The sequence below is a fragment of the Oryctolagus cuniculus genome, chromosome 20, assembly GCF_051225735.1.
Source record: "Oryctolagus cuniculus isolate XC-2025 breed Fujian yellow rabbit chromosome 20, ASM5122573v1, whole genome shotgun sequence".
Classification (NCBI taxonomy): domain Eukaryota; kingdom Metazoa; phylum Chordata; class Mammalia; order Lagomorpha; family Leporidae; genus Oryctolagus; species Oryctolagus cuniculus.
Genome location: NC_142886.1, coordinates 10,356,883 through 10,377,053, shown reverse-complemented (window position 1 = coordinate 10,377,053; position 20,171 = coordinate 10,356,883). Strand labels below are relative to the sequence as shown.

The 20,171-nt window shown below is 51.0% G+C and overlaps 1 protein-coding gene across 3 annotated transcripts in view; it reads left to right on the top strand.

The window, feature by feature from the left end:
• Positions 1-20,171, top strand: part of MTHFD1 (methylenetetrahydrofolate dehydrogenase, cyclohydrolase and formyltetrahydrofolate synthetase 1) — a 68,968-nt gene that overhangs the window by 28,982 nt on the left and 19,815 nt on the right. For 2 of the 3 annotated variants that reach the window (XM_008271884.5, XM_070065041.2), the window contains exons 3-16: positions 1,144-1,203; positions 1,507-1,560; positions 2,954-3,090; positions 3,351-3,451; positions 5,533-5,669; positions 6,863-6,974; positions 13,610-13,737; positions 14,423-14,520; positions 14,711-14,884; positions 16,135-16,271; positions 17,945-17,991; positions 18,580-18,687; positions 18,833-18,907; positions 19,874-19,976. In XM_008271884.5, coding sequence (XP_008270106.3) covers positions 1,144-1,203; positions 1,507-1,560; positions 2,954-3,090; positions 3,351-3,451; positions 5,533-5,669; positions 6,863-6,974; positions 13,610-13,737; positions 14,423-14,520; positions 14,711-14,884; positions 16,135-16,271; positions 17,945-17,991; positions 18,580-18,687; positions 18,833-18,907; positions 19,874-19,976 — 1,471 coding nt within the window. Of the gene's footprint in view, positions 1-1,143; positions 1,204-1,506; positions 1,561-2,953; positions 3,091-3,350; positions 3,452-5,532; positions 5,670-6,862; positions 6,975-11,887; positions 11,907-13,609; positions 13,738-14,422; positions 14,521-14,710; positions 14,885-16,134; positions 16,272-17,944; positions 17,992-18,579; positions 18,688-18,832; positions 18,908-19,873; positions 19,977-20,171 lie in introns of those variants that run through there. The other variant, XM_089322834.1, reaches the window with a different exon arrangement.

The window sequence follows — 20,171 nt, the reverse complement described above, 5'->3', positions numbered from 1 at the left end:
AGGCCACAATTCTTGGGAAGCCCCTAGAGGAAGCAACTAATGTATTGAGGTACAGATGACTGATAAAAACATCAAATTCCCCTCCAAGGAATTTCTTGAAATTTAAATTAGCACGAAAACCGAGAACTATGTATATAAGGGACAGCTGAAGCCAAGGTTCAGGCCACGCCCCTGCTGTCCGAGGGGACCATCCCGTAGCAGCATCCACAGTTGCTTCCGTTGTCTTTGGTGTCACGGGACCTTCCACGTTGCCCTCTGCAGTTCTAGGGGAAACCAGACATACTGTAGCCATTTGCAACCTTGCACAGGAGAAATGTCAACCCCCAGAGTGCAGAAAAGGATCTGTAAAATAACACCTGACTGATAAATGGTTATTGTGAAAGACAGAACTTGCAGCCTCTCGCCTGGGCCTCTGTTCTCCGTGAGCTCCTGGGTTCCCTCTGTGTGGCTTGGTGGGGGCGAGGGTGCAGAGCATGCTCCCCCTCTGGTGTTCCAGCTCTTGAGAGCTAAGGTGGTTTTCTTTCTCAGCCCGCCATGCTCCAGGATTCTCCTGTGCCATGCACATCCGCTATCTTTGCTTTAAAGGTTTATTTATTTATTTGAAAGAGTTACAATAGACAGAAGCGAGGGGGGAGGGGAGGGAGTCTTCCATCTGCTGGTTTACTCCCCAGATGGCTGCAATGGCCAAACCTGCACCTATCTGAAGCCAGGAGCCAGGAGCTTCTTCTGGGTCTCCCATGTGGGTGCAGGGGCCTAAGGACTTGGGTCATCTACTGCTTTTCCCAGGCCATTAGCAGAGAGCTGGACCAGAAGTGAAGCAGACAGGACTCAAACCGGTGCCTAAATGGGATGCCGGCACTGCAGGTGGCGGCTTTACCCGCTACACCACAGCACTAGACCCCCGGCCCCCCACTACCTTTCCTGTGGGAATCAGCTGAGCCTTGCGGGGGGGAGGGACCTGTAATACCACCTGGGCCCTCATCCCCACCCTGTCCCCAGGCCTCCCCGGGTCCTGTGTAAAAGTCCTCTGCAGCAAGGGTGACATGACTGAACATTCCTTTTATCAAAGCTAACATTCTAGAAGCTTTTCTGTATGCATTGCTTCTCCCTAGCCGCCTGATTTGCATGTGTGTGTTGTTCTAGGTCGGCAACAGAGATGATTCCAATCTTTATATAAATATGAAGTTGAAGGCTGCTGAAGAGGTAAGCCTGTCACTCCCATCCTCCCCACCCCTCGCCCTCTGACCTCCGCCCCCACACACTTGCGTCACCCACAGCAGACGTTAGTTCATCTGTTGCTGCAAGTCAGCAGCGAGGAACTCCGCAGCCGTGGCCTCTGCTTTGCCCTTGAGCACTTTCTGCCCTCGGTTTTCCTAGCAGACATGGCGCTGCTTCAGTGCAGGGGTGACTCCCACCTGCCGTCCTCGCAGTGAAAGAAGTGGTCAGTGTCAAGTCCCGCTGCCATGCACCGATGTCACACGGTTTGGTCTGGTTTTGTTTTTGCAGATTGGGATCAGAGCCACTCACGTCAAGTTACCAAGAACAACCACAGAATCTGAGGTGAGCGCCTGGGGACTGAGTGGCGGGAAGGCACCTCAGCTCGCTTTCCTCTCTGGCCGTTGGTTTACTGGAGCGTTTAACGTGCCTGAGACTGTACTGCAGACAATGCTGGACAGTACCCGCCACGTGAGGGGCGCTCAGAAGTGGGCGCGGCGCTGTGCTCATCACACCTCCTGCTCGGTGGTTTTCTGTAGTTAGAAACTGAATACCAGGGTAGTTCAGGGTGGGCACTGTGTGTTGCTTGGGGAAACTCCTTCCATATTGGAGCCCCTGACTCTATGCCAAGCTCCCAGTCTGGCTTCCTGTTAATGAGCTCGGGAGGCAGTGGATGATAGCCCAGCTACGTGGGACCCTGTTCCCCCGCTACCTGGGAGACCCAGGTGGCTCCTAGATTTGGCCTGGCCCAGCCATGGCTATTAGGGCAATTTCGATAGGGAACCAGTGGATGGAAAGTATCTGTCTCTCTCTTTCTCTGTCACTCTGCCTTTCAAATAAAAAATAATTTTTTTAAAAGTTCTTGGAAAAAAAGTTCAAGGAAAACTGATTAAATTTATTTTGATGCAAAAAATGTTGAAATCTGTACATACAAAGGATCTTTGAGAAAGTCCATGCAGATGTCTATTATGAAAAAACTGCATAGATTTCAAAGTATTTTTTGCACAAAAAATAAACTTATCTTTCAATTTCATTTCTTTTTTAAAGATTTATTTTATTGGCTGGCGCCGCAGCTCAACAGGCTAATCCTCTGCCTTGCAGCGCCAGCACACCGGGTTCTAGTCCCGGTCGGGGCGCTAGATTCTGTCCCGGTTGCCCCTCTTCCAGGCCAGCTCTCTGCTGTGGCCAGGGAGTGCAGTGGAGGATGGCCCAAGTGCTTGGGCCCTGCACCCCATGGGAGACCAGGAGAAGCACCTGGCTCCTGGCTTCAGATCAGCACTATGCACCGGCCGCAGCGGCCATTGGGGGGTGACCAACGGTAAAGGAAGACCTTTCTCTCTGTCTCTCTGACTGTCCACTCTGCCTGTCAAAAAAAGAAAAAAAAAGATTTATTTTATTTACTTGAAAGGCAGAGTTACAGAGAGGCAGTCATAGAAGAGAGAGAGAAGTCTTCCATCCTCTGATTCACTCCTCAAATGGCCTCAATGGCTGGAGCTGAGCTGATCTGAAACCAGAGCCAGGAGCTTCTTCCAGGTCTACCATGTGGGTACAGGGGCCCAAGGACTTGGGCCATCTTCTACTGCTTGCCCAGGCCATAGCAGAGAGGTGGATCAGAAGTGGAGCAGCCAGGACTTGAAGTGGTGCCCATATGGGATGCTGGCAGTGCAGGCGGCGGCTTTACCCGCTACGCCACGGTGCCGGCCCCTTCTCTCGCTTTTGATTTCTGCATTGCTCTTAGGTGTTGAAGTGCATTACGTCTTTGAATGAAGACTCCACTGTCCACGGGTTCATCGTGCAGCTACCTTTAGATTCAGAAAGTCCCATCAATACTGAAGCAGTGATCAATGCCATTGTCCCTGAAAAGGATGTGGATGGGTGAGTGTGGCACATTTCATGATTGCACTTACAGTGTATCAGGGACCTTCAAAAGGTCATGGAAATGCCTGTTATGAAAAAAGTGTACATGGATTTCAAAATTCCTGGTGCCAAAATAAACTGATCTGCTAATCCGTTTCTCACAAGCTTTTCGAGCCCCCCTTGTGTCTCTAATTCAAGAACGTAGATTTGCTTCTGGAGAATGAAGACAGCTAATGACCTCCGATTTCCTCTTATTTTTGTCACTTTTGTTGTTACAGACTGACTAGCATCAGTGCAGGGAAACTTGCTAGAGGTGATCTCAATGACTGTTTCATCCCTTGTACGCCTAAAGGATGCTTGGAACTCATCAAAGAGACAGGTAAAAACCAGCCAATCAAACGAGAGGACATTTTCCTGGAGCCTGGGCTTGACAAGCAGGGGTATAGAAGGGATGCACCCTGGACCATAAATAAAGAGTTGAGTGGCAAAGGGCCTGTTTACTGGGGGCTCTACCTGCATTCTCATTTAATTTCTCACAACCCTATGGGGTAGGTGTCATTGCTGTTCAGCAGCCAAGAAAACAGGCGTACACAGGTTGAGTAACTTGTCCAGAAGTGGCAGAACCAAGATTTGAACTCAGGATTATTTAAGTTCAAATTTTTTTAAATTTTATTTATTTGAAAGAGTCACAGAGAGAGGTCTTCCATCCACTGGTTCACCCCCAAATGGCCTCAATGACTGGAGCTGAGCCGATCCAAAGCCAGGAGCCAAGAGCTTCTTCCAAGTCTCCCACGTGGATGCAGGGGCCCAAGCACTTGGGCCATCTTTCACTGCTTTTCCAGGTCCATTGGCAGGGAGTTCGATTGGAAGTGGAGCAGCTGGGACTCGAACCAGCACCCATATAAGATGCCTGCACTGCAGGCCAGGGCTTTAACCCTGCACTGGTCCCTTGGGTTCAAATTGATTTGTTTTTGTGAAAATAAAAATAACCTCTAGGCAATAAGAATTTAATGACAAGTCCCCATCCAGGAAACCGACAGCAGATCTCCCTGGAAATTCTGAGACTAGACAAATGGCCGAAAATGGATCTCTCCAGCAATCGGCCGTGTCAGGGAGCTACCTCGTTAGCACCTTGACATTCTAATTTCATGATGAATAGTTTGGGCAGAGGTTGTATTTTATAAGGAGGTGGGCCCCTTTAAAAAGAAGAAGGCCAGAAGTTTCAAGTGGAAAGTTTTGGCCAGCGTGCATTTTCTGTGGTTGGCAAGAAAAGGTCAGGCCGTGGCCTTGGGACAGCCTTCACACCGCATTTGTGTTCCGAAGCATGTTTAGCAAACTGTGTTACAGCGTGATGAAAGCCGATCCCCAAGCTGCAGTGGCTGTCAGCTTCCACGGCCTCCTGAGGAGGAGAGGCTACTGTTGGTCTGAATGCAGCCTCACCTCTTCTGCTGATTCCTGAAAAGTACAGGAAGGCGCCGTTTAAACCCTCTCATGCCCAGGTCTTTTCTTCTAGGTGCTCATGCTGTGTGCCTCACATGAGAGCTTATCTTTGGATAAACTGATTTTATGCAGGAAGCGTAATTTAAATCCACACTGCCCTAAGCAGGGGCCCACTGCCTTCAGTGTTGCTGTATTAGAAGGGCTCAGGTTGAGTTCTCAAGACTTTTTCCTCTGGGTGGCCGGCTCATGCACGGGCTCCACGACCCCAGGCAGCTTGAGCCTCGTTTTATCCCTGTGCCCAACAGTCCTGGGGCCTGGTCTCCTTGACCAGCAGTGAAACACTGTCCACCTGCTTGTCACTTGCCCACCACTGGGTGCTCCCTAAAGCTTCGCCATTGAGTGGACTGCGGGTCCTTCCTGAAAACGATGTTGGCGTATGGTGGGAAGGGTGGTGGCTGAGTAAGCAAAAAAAGAAAGCGCTCCACTACAGTAAATTTCCCTTTTATGCCTTCACTGCAAATAACCCTATGGCTGAGCCCTAAGCCAGGAGAGAAAGTCGGGTGAGGGATTGCGTAAACGCAGTTGACAAGAATTACTGACACTCAGCTGATTTCCGTCACCTCTCTCTGTCCCGTTACATGTACCCTATTTATTGTAATAACAGATTTTCTGTCATCTGATGCCTTCTCCCATATGGCTGTTTAGTGGTATGTCAGCGGTGTGTCTTTTTTGAGTGTAGGTTTTCTTCCCACTCCCCTATGACTCAATGAATGGATCTTGGCTTCAAGCGCCTCTCAAAAACCCACGGCAAGAAGGACACATGTGCAAGTCCCAGTTTATAGCTGAAACTCCAGAATGAGACTGTCATTGCCAAAAAAGGAGTTTTTTTAGAAAGGCGTCTGGTTGATGTAAAGGACCTGTCCCTGTGCACCTGCTGTCCTGTGTTCTCCCACGCCGGTGGCCTGCGAAGGAGGGCGGCCTCCTTCCCCTACCCCTGATGCCTGCTGGCTCTCATTTCAGGAGTGCAGATTGCCGGCAGGCACGCTGTGGTGGTCGGGCGCAGTAAGATAGTCGGTGCGCCAATGCATGACCTGCTCCTGTGGAACAATGCCACGGTGACCACCTGCCACTCCAAGACTGCCAATCTGGATAAGGAGGTGAGTTCCGGAGTAGAAGGTGTTCCACGTGTGTGCGTGTGCACGTGGGTGTCTGCTCATTGCTGTGTGTGTGTCTGTGTGTGTGTGTTGGAGTTCTCTCTTTTTTAAAGATTTATTCATTTGAAAGAGTTATACAGAGAGAAAGGGAGAGAGAGAAAGAGATCTTCCATCCGCTGGTTCACTCCCCAAATGGCCACAATGGCTGGGGCTAGGCCAACCTGAAGCCAGGATCCTGGAGCTTCCTCTGCGTCTCCCTCATGGCTGCAGGGGCCCAAGCCCTTGGGCCATCCTCTACTGCTTTCCTAGGTGCACCAGCAGGGAGCTGGATCTGAAGTAGAGCAGCTGGATCACGAACCTGCGCCCATATGGGATGCCGGAGTTGCAGGCGGCAGCTTTACCCGCTGCACCTCCACGCTGGCCCCTGAAGTTCTGTTCACATCACGGGAGTGGCCAGCGCTGAAGTGCCAGGCCCTGGCGTGGGCTTTTCCTCCCTTAACTCATTTCACCTCTGTACCGTTCTGAGTCCTTTTACAAGACAAAGAAACTAATTGAAGTTAAAAACCAGCCCAAGTTTGTGCTGAGTTTGTTCTAATGGTAGACTTTGTGCACCTGTGTGCCTCGTGGTAGACAGGGGTTAGCTGTAGAAGCCTGGGAGTTGACCGCTGGCAGCCAGATCCATGTGCCTAAAGCTGGTGGCATTAGAGGCAGAGGTGCCACAGGAGGCTAAGAGCAGTGGTCCTGTGACATCTACACCTGCTTGCTCTTGATCCCTGCATCACGTTCCTAAGCCCAAGAATGCTCACATGTCCGTGTTCCCGTCGGCAGTGCAGGGCACTCTTAAATGTGGGGCGAGAGCTGGAGAGAGGCCCAACACCTTGTCTCTCATTCCTCCTGGAGCAGGGCTCTGTGGAGCCGTCTCTGGCCATTCCATTGCCCGGGGAGGGGGTCCTAGGCCTGTGCTCCCCACTACCCTGTAGGTGCTCGTCGCTTCCCCATTCTATACAGTGCCCGGGGAGGATGAGTGTGGTGGTGAGAGCAGGGCTGAGACACCAGCACAAGGCTCTGGAAACTGAGTGGCTTACACTGGAGGCCTGGATCCAGTGTCCTATGAAGAATTTAGTACAAAGCGTAGAGGGGTGCTTTCCACGTCTAGATCTTTTGGCACGTGTTTCATTCTCATTTCCTTTCCCCAGGTAAACAAAGGTGACATCTTGGTGGTCGCAACTGGTCAGCCTGAAATGGTGAAAGGGGAGTGGATCAAACCTGGGGCAGTTGTCATCGACTGTGGCATCAATTATGTCTCAGGTGAGCGTTGCTGGGGGAGGAAGTGGTCTCTGGTAGAAGGCCCAGCAGAGGGGATGTGCGGGTCACCCAGGCAGTCCCGAGTGAGACCTTCTTGTCACATGTCAAGGTTGAAGTGCAGAGGCCGGGACAGATGTCCTCGCCTGAGGGTGCACGCGGTAGCAGGTGGAAAGGTCACCTTGTAGGCTGACTCACCTGGTGGCAGAGCCCGTGGTTCCCAAGGTGTCTCTGTCCAGAGAGAGAGAGAGGGAGGCAGAGAAAGGAAGCTGCTGCTTTGTCTGCACCTTGAGCTCCCCCTTCATTTTAAGGGAGGTGATGGCTGGATTGAGGACATGGTGTCATTGTTGGAAATGCTGTGAGAGTTCAGAGGAGGAGCTCATCCTGCCCAGGGTTCCCTAGAAGGGTTTTACAGCGGTCTGACCCAGGCTTGAAGGCAGAGGTAGAGAGTCAGAGGCAGAGAGAGTGAGGTCTTTGATCTGCCAGTTCACTCCCCAGAAGGCCACGGTGGCCAGAGCTGGGCCAATCTGAAGCCAGGAGCCAGGAGCTTCTTCTGGGTCTCCCACGCAGGTGCAGGGGCCCAAGCACTTGGGGCATCTTCTACTGCTTTCCCAGACCATAGCAGAGAGCTGGATCAGAAGTGGAGCAGCCTGGACTTGAACCGGCGCCCATATGGGATGCCAGTGCTACAGGCAGCGGTTTTACCCGCTACACCACAACATCAGCCCCTGGTCGTGTTTTTTAAATACCAGGAACTTGTTTCTGTCCCCCCTGTTCTCAGCGTTAGCCCTTACCTGGATATCTCTCTCCCTGGTGTCCCTGCTCTCAGCTGAACCCTACCCAGACCCACCTCCTGCTCTTGCCTTGCCCCACCCCCCTGAGGCATGGCCCCAGGACCTTTTCCTCCACGTGCCTCACCAGCTCAGGCTCCTTGGGCTCATGCTGTTTCGGTGACCAGCGCCACCTCGTGTCTGACTTGCGCTTCGTGGACACCTGCCTTCACCTGTGCTGAGCTGGACCACTTTCCCTCCCCTGCACGTTTCTCTTTGGCAGGTCCCAGGTTTGCATCCTTGGCAGAGCAGGCTATTCTGTCAACCCTGAAATTTCAAAGGAAAATATGCGTGAGCTTCAAAAAGATCCTAGAAAATGGAATTAACATAAGATTAGGGGTGGGCGCTGGAAAACAGCGATGTCTCAGGTCCTTCGTCCTTGGTCCCTGCCCCCGACGTGGGAGACCTCAGTTGAGCTCCTGATTCCCAGTGTCAGCCCTGCCCAGCTGTGGCCACTGCTGGCATTTGAACCAGTGAATCGGAGCTTTTGTTCAACCTACCTGTCTGCCCTTAAGTAATCAAAAGAGAAAAAAAAAAAGTGAGTTTATTTTGGTGTAGAGCAATTTTGAAAGCTGCATAATATTTCAATAATACACAGTTTTTCATGAGCTTTTTGAAGATCTTTTGTGTGCCTAAATTTCAAAAATATGATTTTTTTTTAAGATTGATTTTATTTATTTGAAAGACATAGTTACAGAGAGAGAGAGAGAGAGAAAGATCTTCCATCTGCTGGTTCACTCCCCAGATGGCCACAACGGCTGGAGCTGCGCCGATCTGAAGCCAGGAGCCAGGAGCTTCTTCCAGGTCTCCCATGCGGGTGCAGGGGCCCAAGGACTTGGGCCATCTTCCACTGCTTTCCCAGGCCACAGCAGAGAGCTGGGTCGGCAGTGGAGCAGCCGGCTCTCGAACCGGCGTCCATATGGGATGCCGGCACTTCAGGCCAGGGCGTTAACCCACTGCGCCACAGCGCCAGCCCCTCAAAAATATGTTTTACACCATAATTTAACCTCTAATTCCATTTTCCATGAACTTTTGAAGGTACCCTGTAAAGACTCGTGCAAGAAAGGCACAGTTGTTAACTGATCGACTACTTCTGTGCACCGGCACCAGGCCGGCCTTGGGCGCCTTGGTTGAGTAAGGCTCAGCTGTGTACTTGGAACCATTCCCTCCCCACCTGTGATGGCTGGTGTTCATCCCAGATCTGTCTGATCCCTCTCAATGCAAGTGGATCTCTCTTGTTGAAAATCCTTACCTCCCTCCCCCCTCCCGTAGAACCTGGCATTGTCTCCCACTTGGTGTCCTGCGTTCCCCTTGCTAGCCCATCAGCGGTGCTCTCAGGGGGCTGTGTCCAGCTTCTTGCCTTCTGACCACCGGCTCTCAGATCTGTTGCATTATTGAAAGGAGTTAGAGCAAGACTAGTCTTCCGTCTCCCTTTTCATCTCAAGCTCAAAGTGTAGACGCTGAGCTGCCAGGAGCGTTAGTCACTGTCAAGTCTTCACTGTTTTTAACCTGCCTCCCACTCGGCCTGCCGTGCTGTGAAGACAGTCGCTCATAATTGATCACTCATTTTCTGGTAGTATAATTACCTATTGGGTGATAGAAAAATTGCTCTCCTACAACTCACTTTTGGATACTTGCGATCTGACAGTCAAGCTTCCTCTGAAAAACTGGCATCTCCTGGATCGGGTTTCTGCCTTTGGTGCCTTTGGGATTGGAGGTGAGAGATGGAGAAGGAGGACGTGGGCGGGTTATCTGCAGTCCCGCAGACAGCTCGGAAGAGTTGACTTCGGTGTGGAACTCACTGCCCTGTTCACATTGCTTCCTGGCCGGGATGCTAAAGTAGAAGTAGAACAAAGCAGGGTCCTCCCACCTGTCGGCAGTGTCTGCTGATCCTGGGTGTATAGGCAGCTAAGTCTGGATGAGGCGGAGTCACAGAGTTACAGACCAATGAGTGAGCAGAAGACTTAATGACTGTTCTTTGCAAACACTCATTTTAATTTTTTAAAAATGTATTTAAAAGACAGAGAGAGAGAGAGAGATTGACAGACAGAAAGAGCTCTTATTTGTTGGTTCACTTCCCAAGTTGTCTCTAGAGTTGAGGCTGGCCCAGGCTCAAGCAAGGAACTGGGAACTCATTTCAGGTCTCTTACTTGAGTGGCGGAGACCTAAATACTTGAACCAGCACCTGCTGCTCCTAGGATGTGCCTTAGCAGGAAGGTAGAGCCAGGAACAGAGATGGGGCTCCGCACTAGGGCCTCTGCGAGGCAGGTGTCCCGGCTGTTGTCCTAACCATTACCCTAAACACCTGTCCCAAGCAAATCTTCAGTTCTGGAAACAATGTCTTCACAACTGGGCCACTGCTTGGTTCATATTTTGATGATTTGAAATCATTTGCATGGAATAGCAGGAATAAGTCACTTGACAAATTAACAGTGAATTATGGTAGATGGATGTTTTGCCGCCCCCCCCCCCAAGGCATTTAACATTTAAATAGAGAGCAGGAAATGTTGGGCAGAGGAACATGTGGCAGCGTTCCTCCTGGTTGGCTTGCTGAGGGTGTTTTGAGAAGGGCTGGATTAGTAGTGTTTTATCTGGGAGGATTACACAGAGGGAACACTTTCCCCTCCCTGCCCTGATCCAGACTCCAGCTACTCAGTGTCGCGGCTTCTGCACTGGCCTCCTTTCTCAGACAGCATCAGATTCAGCGTGAAGGGGCTCAGCTGGGTACCACGCTGAATCTTTTACCTGTCATTTCTCAATGCAAGAGAAGTTCCAGGTCTGGGAGTAGGCAACCAAAGTGCTTGTTGGTTTTCCAAGCCGTCTACTTGGGCTGAGAAGTGGTCACTCTTCCCGGGGACCACATCTGAACGCACACCAGCAGGCACTCAAGTCCACCCTGCTGCTGTGTGGTTTAGGAACACACCTGAGCTCTCGCAGGGCAGTATTTACCTGGGCAGTGAGGGATGTGTGGGTGGAACTGAAACTGACCGCTGTGAACACATAGATGGCGATGCAGGAGGTGTTTTTTTTTTTTTTGACAGGCAGAGTGGACAGTGAGAGAGAGAGAGACAGAGAGAAAGGTCTTCCTTTTGCCGTTGATTCACCCTCCAATGGCCTCCGCGGCTGGCGCGCTGCGGCCGGCGCACCGCGCTGATCCGATGGCAGGAGCCAGGAGCCAGGTGCTTTTCCTGGTCTCCCATGGGGTGCAGGGCCCAAGCACCTGGGCCATCCTCCACTGCACTCCCTGGCCACAGCAGAGGGCTGGCCTGGAAGAGGGGCAACCGGGACAGAATCCGGTGCCCCAACCGGGACTAGAACCCGGTGTGCCGGCGCCGCTAGGCGGAGGATTAGCCTAGTGAGCCGCGGCGCCGGCCAACAGGAGGTGTTTTTAGGTAACTTCTGGGTTAAACTTGACACACCTGTACGAAAGGTGCCATGCTTTGCACATAGTTTGTCTTCTGAAGGTTCATGCGCTGGGTGGAGGCTTGGGCCCCACGGTGTTAGGAGATGGTGGAACCTTTTTGAGGTGGGGCTTAGTGGAAGGTGATGAGGTCTTGGGGACACACCCTCAGAAAAGACTGATGGAGTTCTTATGGAACCCCAAGGTAGTTGCACAAAAGCAGGTTGTTCCAAAGCCAGGCTTGGTTCCTTCTGCACATGGCCACCCCTGCCAGGCTGTGCCCAGCCGGGGGGGGGGGGGGGTCCCTCACCAGAAGCTAAACCAGTTTGGCTGCCAGATCTTAGGCTTTCAACTCCTCAAACTGTGAGCTAAATAAACCTCTTTTGTTTATAAAATACCCGCCTTGGGCATTTTGATATAGCAACAGAAAGTGGACTAATGCAAAGGGAAAACCCCTGACTGTTTCCTTGGCATTTTGAAATGATTTTAGGGCTTATGAAGGGAAATGTTTTGCTGTCATTTCCTGCTTCGTAATCTCCTAGAAACCTGAAACTATCCCAAGCAGTCGTGTTCACCAGCTCCTTTTTGTCCATATAAAAAAAGATCTTCGGTGTCGTGGGTAGGAAGAGAAGCCCTGTGTGTGGAGAAAGCTTTCTCAGTTTCAGGAATGTGCGTGTTTTCTCTCTTGGCTTGCAGCAGGCCTGTGAGGTTGGTGGTTTTATTTATTCATTTTCTTGTGTTTGGACTTCAGATGAACATGGAGCCCACAACGGCTGAAGACTGACAGTGCAAGAACCAGTTAGTCCTAGAGTCTAAGTCTCTCAATTCTGTTTTTTGGGTCACACTGGGGAGCTTCCTCCCTACAGATCTGATCAAAAGCAGGGTGTTGTGGCTAAGAGTCTACCAGATCCTGCTGCAATAGCCTTTTTTATTTTTAAAAAGGGATGCTAGCATCATAAGCAGCAGCTTAACCTGCTTGCCACAACACTGACCACTGTCAGACTTCAAAAACAAAAAAAGATTTATTTATTTGAAAGAGTTACAGAGTCAGAGAGAGAGATATATCTTCCATCTACTGTTTCACTTCCCAAATGGCTGTAAACGGCTGGTGGCTGGAGCCAGGCTGATCCAAAGCCAAGATCCAGGAGCTTCTTCAGGGTCTCCCACATGGGTGCAGGGCCCCAAGGACTTGGGCCATCTTCTACTGCCTTCCCAGGCCACAGCAGAGAGCTGGGTGTGAAGTGGAGCGACTGGGACTCAAACCAGCACCCATGTGGTATGCCTGTGCTGGCCTCGTCAATAACATTTTTGCCTCAAGGTCTAGGCCTGTGCCCAGCCCCTCCTGGAAGTGCACTGAAGCCAAGTGTAGGCTGTTCTTTGTGTGAGTGAGCGATGATGCATCACTGGGTTTTGTTCTGTTGAATAGCTCTTCTTTGCTGGTAAGATTTGTAGTTGTTCTTGTATCCTCTTAAAGGAAGTATAATTACATTCTTTGCCTTCGGCATCCGTTTAAGTAGCTGCTCATCTTTGGAATGGGTTGTTGGATTGTTCCTCCAGCTCCTGCTTGGAGCTTACGAAATGCTGACAGTTGCTGTAGAAACGGCATCTGGCAGCTGTGACATAGCTGGAGCTTTGTCACTGCACCCCGCCCCCATCTCTTTTTATGCCTTAGCAAATTAACATTTTAAAAGATGCTCATTATATACTGGGTAGCTGGTTTTAAGAAAAAAATTAATTGATATTTTATTTGCTACCTGAATGACTACAAAAGGATTCTCCAGGTTTTGAGCATCTTAGGAATTTTTGCAGGTAAAAGAAGATTTTCTTCCCGAGGAAATCACCTGTCATCCCACAGCTGTTAAGTAAAGGTGGCACTTGAACCTGATCGGACTAACTCAGCTTTAGAGGCTACCGTAAAGGCCGGCACCGCGGCTCACTAGGCTAATCCTCCGCCTTGCGGCGCCGGCACACCGGGTTCTAGTCCCGGTCGGGGCACCGGATTCTGTCCCGGTTGCCCCCCTTCCAGGCCAGCTCTCTGCTGTGGCCAGGGAGTGCAGTGGAGGATGGCCCAAGTGCTTGGGCCCTGCACCCCATGGGAGACCAGGAGAAGCACCTGGCTCCTGGCTCCTGCCATTGGATCAGCGTGGTGTGCCGGCTGCAGCCCACCGGCCGTGGCGACCATTGGAGGGTGAACCAACGGCAAAAGGAAGACCTTTCTCTCTGTCTCTCTCTCTCTCTGTCCACTCTGCCTGTCAAAAAAATAAAAAAAAAAAATAATAATAATAGAGTCTACCGTAGCTTTTGGAGTAGGCTGTCGTAAGTGGCCACTTAACTTGGAGATTTTAAAGACCAGGATTGAGATTCTGAGACCTTGCTGTGCTTTGATTTGATTTTTTTTCCTGCCTGACCAGATGATACCAAACCAAGCGGGAAGAAGGTCGTGGGTGACGTGGCGTACAACGAGGCCAAAGAGAGGGCGGCCTTCATCACCCCCGTGCCGGGTGGCGTCGGGCCTATGACGGTGGCCATGCTGATGCAGGTGCTTGTGAGGCCAGGGTTGTGACGCGCGGGTCTGGAGAACAGTCGTGTTCCCTCACTGCTCTTCCCCCCAGTAGAAGTGGCGTAAGGTCTAAGCTAGTGAAGAGGTGAACCTGTTGAAGGATAAGGGGAACTGGAGAATAGGGAGGGTGTGAGTCACATTGGTAGAGGAAGCGGGGATGGCCCGGTTCCAGTTCCCTTTGGAATATAGTAACTTCCCAGAAGAGAGAAATGCGAAGACTCTGACTGGGTTTGCCTGCTTTTGATACCATGAGGAGACTTCAGAAAGACTATGGAAAAGTGGATTTAAAAGACGTTTATTGGCATAAATTCTTGAAGTCCATGCACCGTTATTTTTTAATACATACTGTTATGAACTCCGAAGACCACTTGTACGCGTGGCTTTCAACTCCTTTAGCATCCAAATAAACTGAACTTCTGATTCCATTTTCCATGAACTTTCTGAAGTGCCCCTGCCCACCCCGTGCACACGATCTGATGTGGGGTCGGTGGGCAGGCAACCCCCATGCACTTTAGGCGCCTGTGTTCTTGTGCCTACACTGGAGCCTGGGAGTGCGTGGGGCGTGTAGCCGATCATTTTGTGACCGAGCTGAAGTGGCCTAGGTCTGGACTGCAGGGAGGTTGAAGTAACCCGCTCTTCTCAGCCTGGCGTCTTTCATGTTTAGAGCACGGTGGAAAGTGCTAAGCGTTTCCTGGAGAAGCTCCAGCCGGGAAAGTGGAGGATTCGGTACAACAGCCTTAACCTCAGGACACCTGTGCCAAGGTAGAGCTGAGCTACCCCCAGTGGGGACCCTTGTGGATTGCTGGGCTTAGCTGATGGTGACCCTGGGTCCCTGTGTGCTCCCTCTGCAGGCAGGGTCAGAGGTGGAGCTGGGGTGCAGGAGGTCATGCCTAGTGTGGAGTTAATGAATTAAACCCTGTGGGTAAAGATAGTGACTTTCTTGTTTTCAAAGTGACATTGATATATCACGATCTTGCAAACCGAAGCCCATTGGGAACCTGGCTCGAGAAATTGGTCTGCGCTCGGAAGAGGTGGAGTTGTACGGTGAAACCAAGGCCAAGATTCTGCTGTCGGCTCTGGAACGGCTGAAGCACCAGCCCGATGGAAAATACGTAGTGGTGACTGGGTATGCTTTTCACTCGTTCTGCCAGGAGCATCTTTCTCTTACTGTTAGAGAGAGAGAGAGCAAGAGAGAGCGAGCATGCTCCCATTTGCTGGTTCACTCCCCAAATGCCTGTTAATGGCTGGGGCTGGTCTGGGGCTGAAGCTAGGAGTTAGTGCTCAATCCGGGTCTCCCACATGGGTGACAGGGACCCGACTACTAGAGTCATCACCTGCTGCCTCCCAGGGTGTGCATTAGGAAGAAGCTGGAATTAGGAGTAGGGCCAGGACTCAAATCCGGGCATTCTGATAGGGGACACAGGCATCCCAACTGCTGTGCCAGACCGCTGCTGCCTCTGACAGTTCAATCTGAATATTGATCCTTGTTATTATTTTTTTTTAAGATTTATTTATTTATTTGAAAGTCAGAGTTATGCAGGAAGAGGAGAGACAGAGAGAGAGGTCTTCATCCACTGGTTCACTCCCCAATTGGCCACAACGGCTGGAACTGCTCCGATCCAGAGCCAGGAGCTTCTTCTTGGTCTCCCATGTGGTTGCAGGGGTCCAAGCACTTGGGCCATCTTCCACTGCCTTCCCAGGCCGTAGCAGAGAGCTGGACCGGTAGTGGAGCAGCTGGCTCTCGAACCGGCGCCCATATGGGATGCCAGCACTGTAGGCAGCAGCTTTACCCACTAGGCCGCAGCGCCAGCCCAGATCCTCGTTATTATTACCAGAGTTTGAATTTGCACTTCGCATGTTCTAGTGTACGTGGAAGTGCCTTTAATTTGGTTTTAGCATTTGCAGCTGTATTTGATCTCATTTGATCCTTAGAGCTACCCTGGGAAATAGATTATACTCCTTCAGAGATAAGAAAATTAGCCAAGGTTATGGTTTTAAAACCTGGTCTTCAGATGGAAGACCAAAAATGCAGTCATTCAGTAAATCTACTGAGCGTCTTTTTTTCCCTAGGCTAAATTATATATCAAAGCTAGTTTTAGAGATTCAGAAATTAGAATTATAGCAGTGTCTGTCTACAGGGTAAAGTACTTTTCTTCCTTGTAGGGGTAAAAGCTAGAATACAGCAGGCATTTTCTTGAATTTCAAGGGTTTTTTAGAGATTACAGCTAAGACTTCTGGAAAGATTCCTCTCGGGGCTCTTTTGTCTCTTTCATTGTTGCAATTAGGACACAGGTAGGCTAGATCTGACTTCGCGATCCAGATAAACTTGTTTCTGCAAGTCAATAAACCTTGTCCCCTTTTGCTTTCTTCCTGAAGAATAACTCCCACGCCGCTGGGAGAGGGGAAGAGCACGACCACCATCGGCCTGGTGCAAGCCCTGGGCGCCCACCTCTCCCAGAACGTCTTCGCGTGTGTGCGCCAGCCCTCCCAGGGCCCCACCTTCGGGATCAAAGGTACCAGGGTGGCTGCAGGGCCCCCGCCTGTCCTTCAGCGCTCCCAGGCCACTTGAACCTTGAATGCTTATGGTATCTCCCAACGTTTTAGCCCCCAGCGATGTCCTCTTGGCACCTGCTACAGGGCTGTCACCCCAGCTCCTGCTGTCACTATTTGAGACTGCACAGGGGTTCTCTGGGGTGGATCGGGTGTAGCTATGGGTACTTTTGACTCCAACAGTCCACTGTCACAGTGACAAGAAGGGGGAGCATGAATGTTCTTCATGCTGACTCTCTGATCAAAGACACATCCCACAGACGTTCCCCCTGCTAGGAGTAAAGAAAACCTACTCTTCCTGAGCGCATGGTGGTGCCAGACTTGCACAAAGCCGTTTATGTGTATTTTACTCTACCCTGCAGTGTCAGATCATAGCAATGGGACTCCAGTGGTGACTTGGCCAAAGGCACCGTTACTAAGTACCATAGTCTGTTTCAGACTCTGAACCACTGTGGTCAACGCCGTGCTGCTGTTTGTTGTGGGGTGTTTTTGAGAGGTAGAGGCACAGAGCCCCCATTCACTGACTGACCTCCCAAATGCCTATAATGGCGCAGTATTGGGCTGGGCTGAAACTGGCAGCAAGAATTCAATCCCGGTCTTCCGCGTGGGTAGCAGGGACCCAACTACTCGAGCCAAAACTGCTGCCTCTCAAGGGCTGTGTTAGCAGGAAGTTGGAATCAGGAGTGAGAGCCCAGCGTCAAACGCAGGTGCTGTGTTGTGGAACGCCAGCATGTTAGCCAGTGTCTTAACTGCTAGGCCAACCCTCACCTCAACTCTGCTTCTGATAGGAGGAAAACACGATATCAGAACCCACACTTTACCTTCAGGTTTTGACAGCCGCAGTGGTGTAAACATGCTGTTAATAACATTTTTCTGAGTTATTGTAGGATCTTAGCATTGGCTTTCTCATAGGCTTGGTGACAGGGTGTCCCTCCTGCGTGTCCTGGCGATTACTGCCGTGGTGACACTGGGCCACCTTACCCTGCTGTGCTGAGCTCGCTCTGCTTTCGAGAGTGTCCTTACAACCCCCTCAACTTCAAGTGGGCCTTTTCCTCTCCTGCATAGTCTCTGCCTCACAAAAGCAGCCTCTGTACCCCAACTTGACATTGATCTCCGTGACAATGCGGTAACCTGCATATTTTTGATTGGCCTTGGTTAATAATTGACATGGGCCAGAACAAACTAAAGCTGTCTTCTAATGTATGTCTCCGATTTAGGAAGAAGTGTAGTCTCCATTTTAGCGATATCTTAAGTATTCCTTTTTTGAAAGCCAGAGTAGGTTTATGAGAGTAAGACATTGAACAGGTTTGCCTTTATGTAGCTGTCAGCTGGGTCTTTTACTGTGTTAGGCATCACGGGGAACCTGTTTCTAAAGATAATGAGTAGGTATGTACCTGTGTGTTCATGGTTTTGTCATTTAGACTCAGATTTCAATTGAGAGACAATTCAACATGAACAGGATCAAGTGTTCTAGTGTGGTAGAAGAAAATTAGAAAACACTTAGATATCTCCAAATGATTGTAAAAAGTAAACAAACAACATGCCCAGTAGTTATAAAAACTGATTTGCTTTTGTGTGGTTTGGGAGTCTTGGAGACACAAGCTTAACACAAGTCTCTGCCCTTGCTGTCCCCTAGGTGGCGCTGCAGGAGGTGGCTACTCCCAGGTCATTCCTATGGAAGAGGTAAAGTTTTCCAGAATTCGGTGGAATCAGCCCCTTTCTCCTCTCTTTGCCCCTCCAGAGATCTGCCTTTTCCTTAGAGCTTTTGGTGGGCAAACGACTTGTTTCTCAGCAGAAGTGGCACACAGGGGAGGCCATCTGAGTCTTGGGGCACAGCTTGGCTTCTGAGTGTGCCATTGAGTGGAGTGATCCTTTTAACCAAGTGATCTCATGGAGCATGATCCTGGGAAGCCCACCACACAGTGAGTGCAGAGTGCCCACGCGAGGGCTGGGAACACTGTGCTCCTTCCAGGTCACCGTTGGCAGGGCTGAGTTGTCCCCAGTAACGCTTGCTGTTGTGGAGCCCCCGTGAGGCATTTCTGGTCGCGGGACGTAGCCTTGCGCGAGACTGCAAGTTCCGCGTGTAGGAGAGTTTCCTCCGAGGATGCGTGGCCGCTCGCTCCCATCTGCGAGACTTCCTGTGTTGGGGGTCATGGACCCTCTGCCATCAGGACGCCGCTGGCCGTTAACACAGAGTTCTGGTTGTAACAGCATGAGGCTGGGAAGGCACGGGGGCGGTGGGAGCCTGAGGGGGCCTCTGTTCTTTTGTAGTTCAATCTCCACCTCACCGGTGACATCCACGCCATCACCGCAGCCAACAACCTCGTGGCTGCGGCCATCGATGCTCGGATGTTCCATGAACTGACCCAGACAGACAAGGTAGGGTGCTTGGGCCCCGGGAACCCCGCGGGCCCTTTGGCAGGGGCTGAAGCTGCCCAGGTAGCGTTGGCCGCCTGAGCACCGATGGTGCAGGAGCGATGCAGTGCATTCTTACCTGAAAGGCCTTCTCTTCCTTTTCTTTAAGGCTCTCTTTAACCGCTTGGTACCCTCCGTAAATGGAGTGAGAAAGTTCTCTGACATCCAGATCCGAAGGTTACGGGTAAGTACCCCGTGGTACTGAGTAACGGTGCCTTTGGCCAAGTCACCACGGAAGCGCCATTGCTCGGACAAGGGCAGGCAAGCTGTCCTCAGCAGATCCCCAGCCTGGCGTCCCTGAACAGCGTCATGTTCGGGGTGCACAGCCCCATTTCACAAGCCAGCGAGCGGCCCACCCTGGAACCACACCCGAGGTTCTGGAACGAGGTCCTCGTAGCACAGGCAAGGAGCTCTGGGAAGAGCGGGGCTTGCGGGGCCCACGCAGACCCAGCATGAGTCAGAAGGGGGCGCTGGCTTCGTCAGCGTTTTCCATGGCAGAGCATGGCCGAGCCACACCCTGACTCAGTAAGACCCCCGGGCTCAGTGAGGAGGAAAGGCCTTCCTGAACCTTTGGGAGCTCCGCAGGTCACTCTTCCTCAGTGGCCCTGGGTGTGGCGGCAGGGAAGTCGTGGGTGGCTGTCTTGGGAGGCTTCCTCGGGGCCGGGCGTGGGAAATGCCCCTGGGCTCGGTCACAGGGACCTTCAGTCATGTGTGAGTGGGAGGCCGAGTCCACTTCAGCCAGTGGGTCACAGCTTTCCTGGCTGAGTTGAAGATGAGTTGCGTTCCCTGGGGAGGGCTCTGCCAGGGGACTTCAAAGACTTGGTAGAAAAATGGAATTAAAAGAGAAGTTTATTTTGGGCCAGAGGAATTTTTGAGCCCCATGCATAGTTTTTTCATAGAACGCATTTTTTTTCTTTTTGAAAACCCCCATGTAGGCATGGATTTCAGACATTTTTGTGCCAAAATAAATGTGTCTTCTGATTGCATGTTTGCATGAAGTGTTTGAAATGTCTTCATATCAAATATATGAGGAGGGCATTTCAAACACTTCATGGAAGATGCAATCGGAAGACACATTTATTTTAAGTTTAAAAATGATTTTCTTATTGATTATATTTGTTTTGCCTTTTTATCTTTCCTCCTTCATCAGAGACTAGGCATTGAAAAGACAGACCCCACCACACTGACAGACGAAGAGATAAACAGATTTGCAAGACTCGATATTGATCCAGAAACCATAACTTGGCAAAGAGGTACCGTTTGTTTTGGTTAAACAGCTCACCCCCGCCCGTCACGTGCAGCCCCGAATGCCAGTGTGATGTGTCGGTTTTGGTCTGGTAAAGGCGTGACCAAGATGGTGATACGGGTTCTCTTTTCACCTCTGTCATTCTCTCTCCCGTTAGCTGTGATGAAATCTCTCTCTGTCGGATTGAACCTTTTCTGTCTGT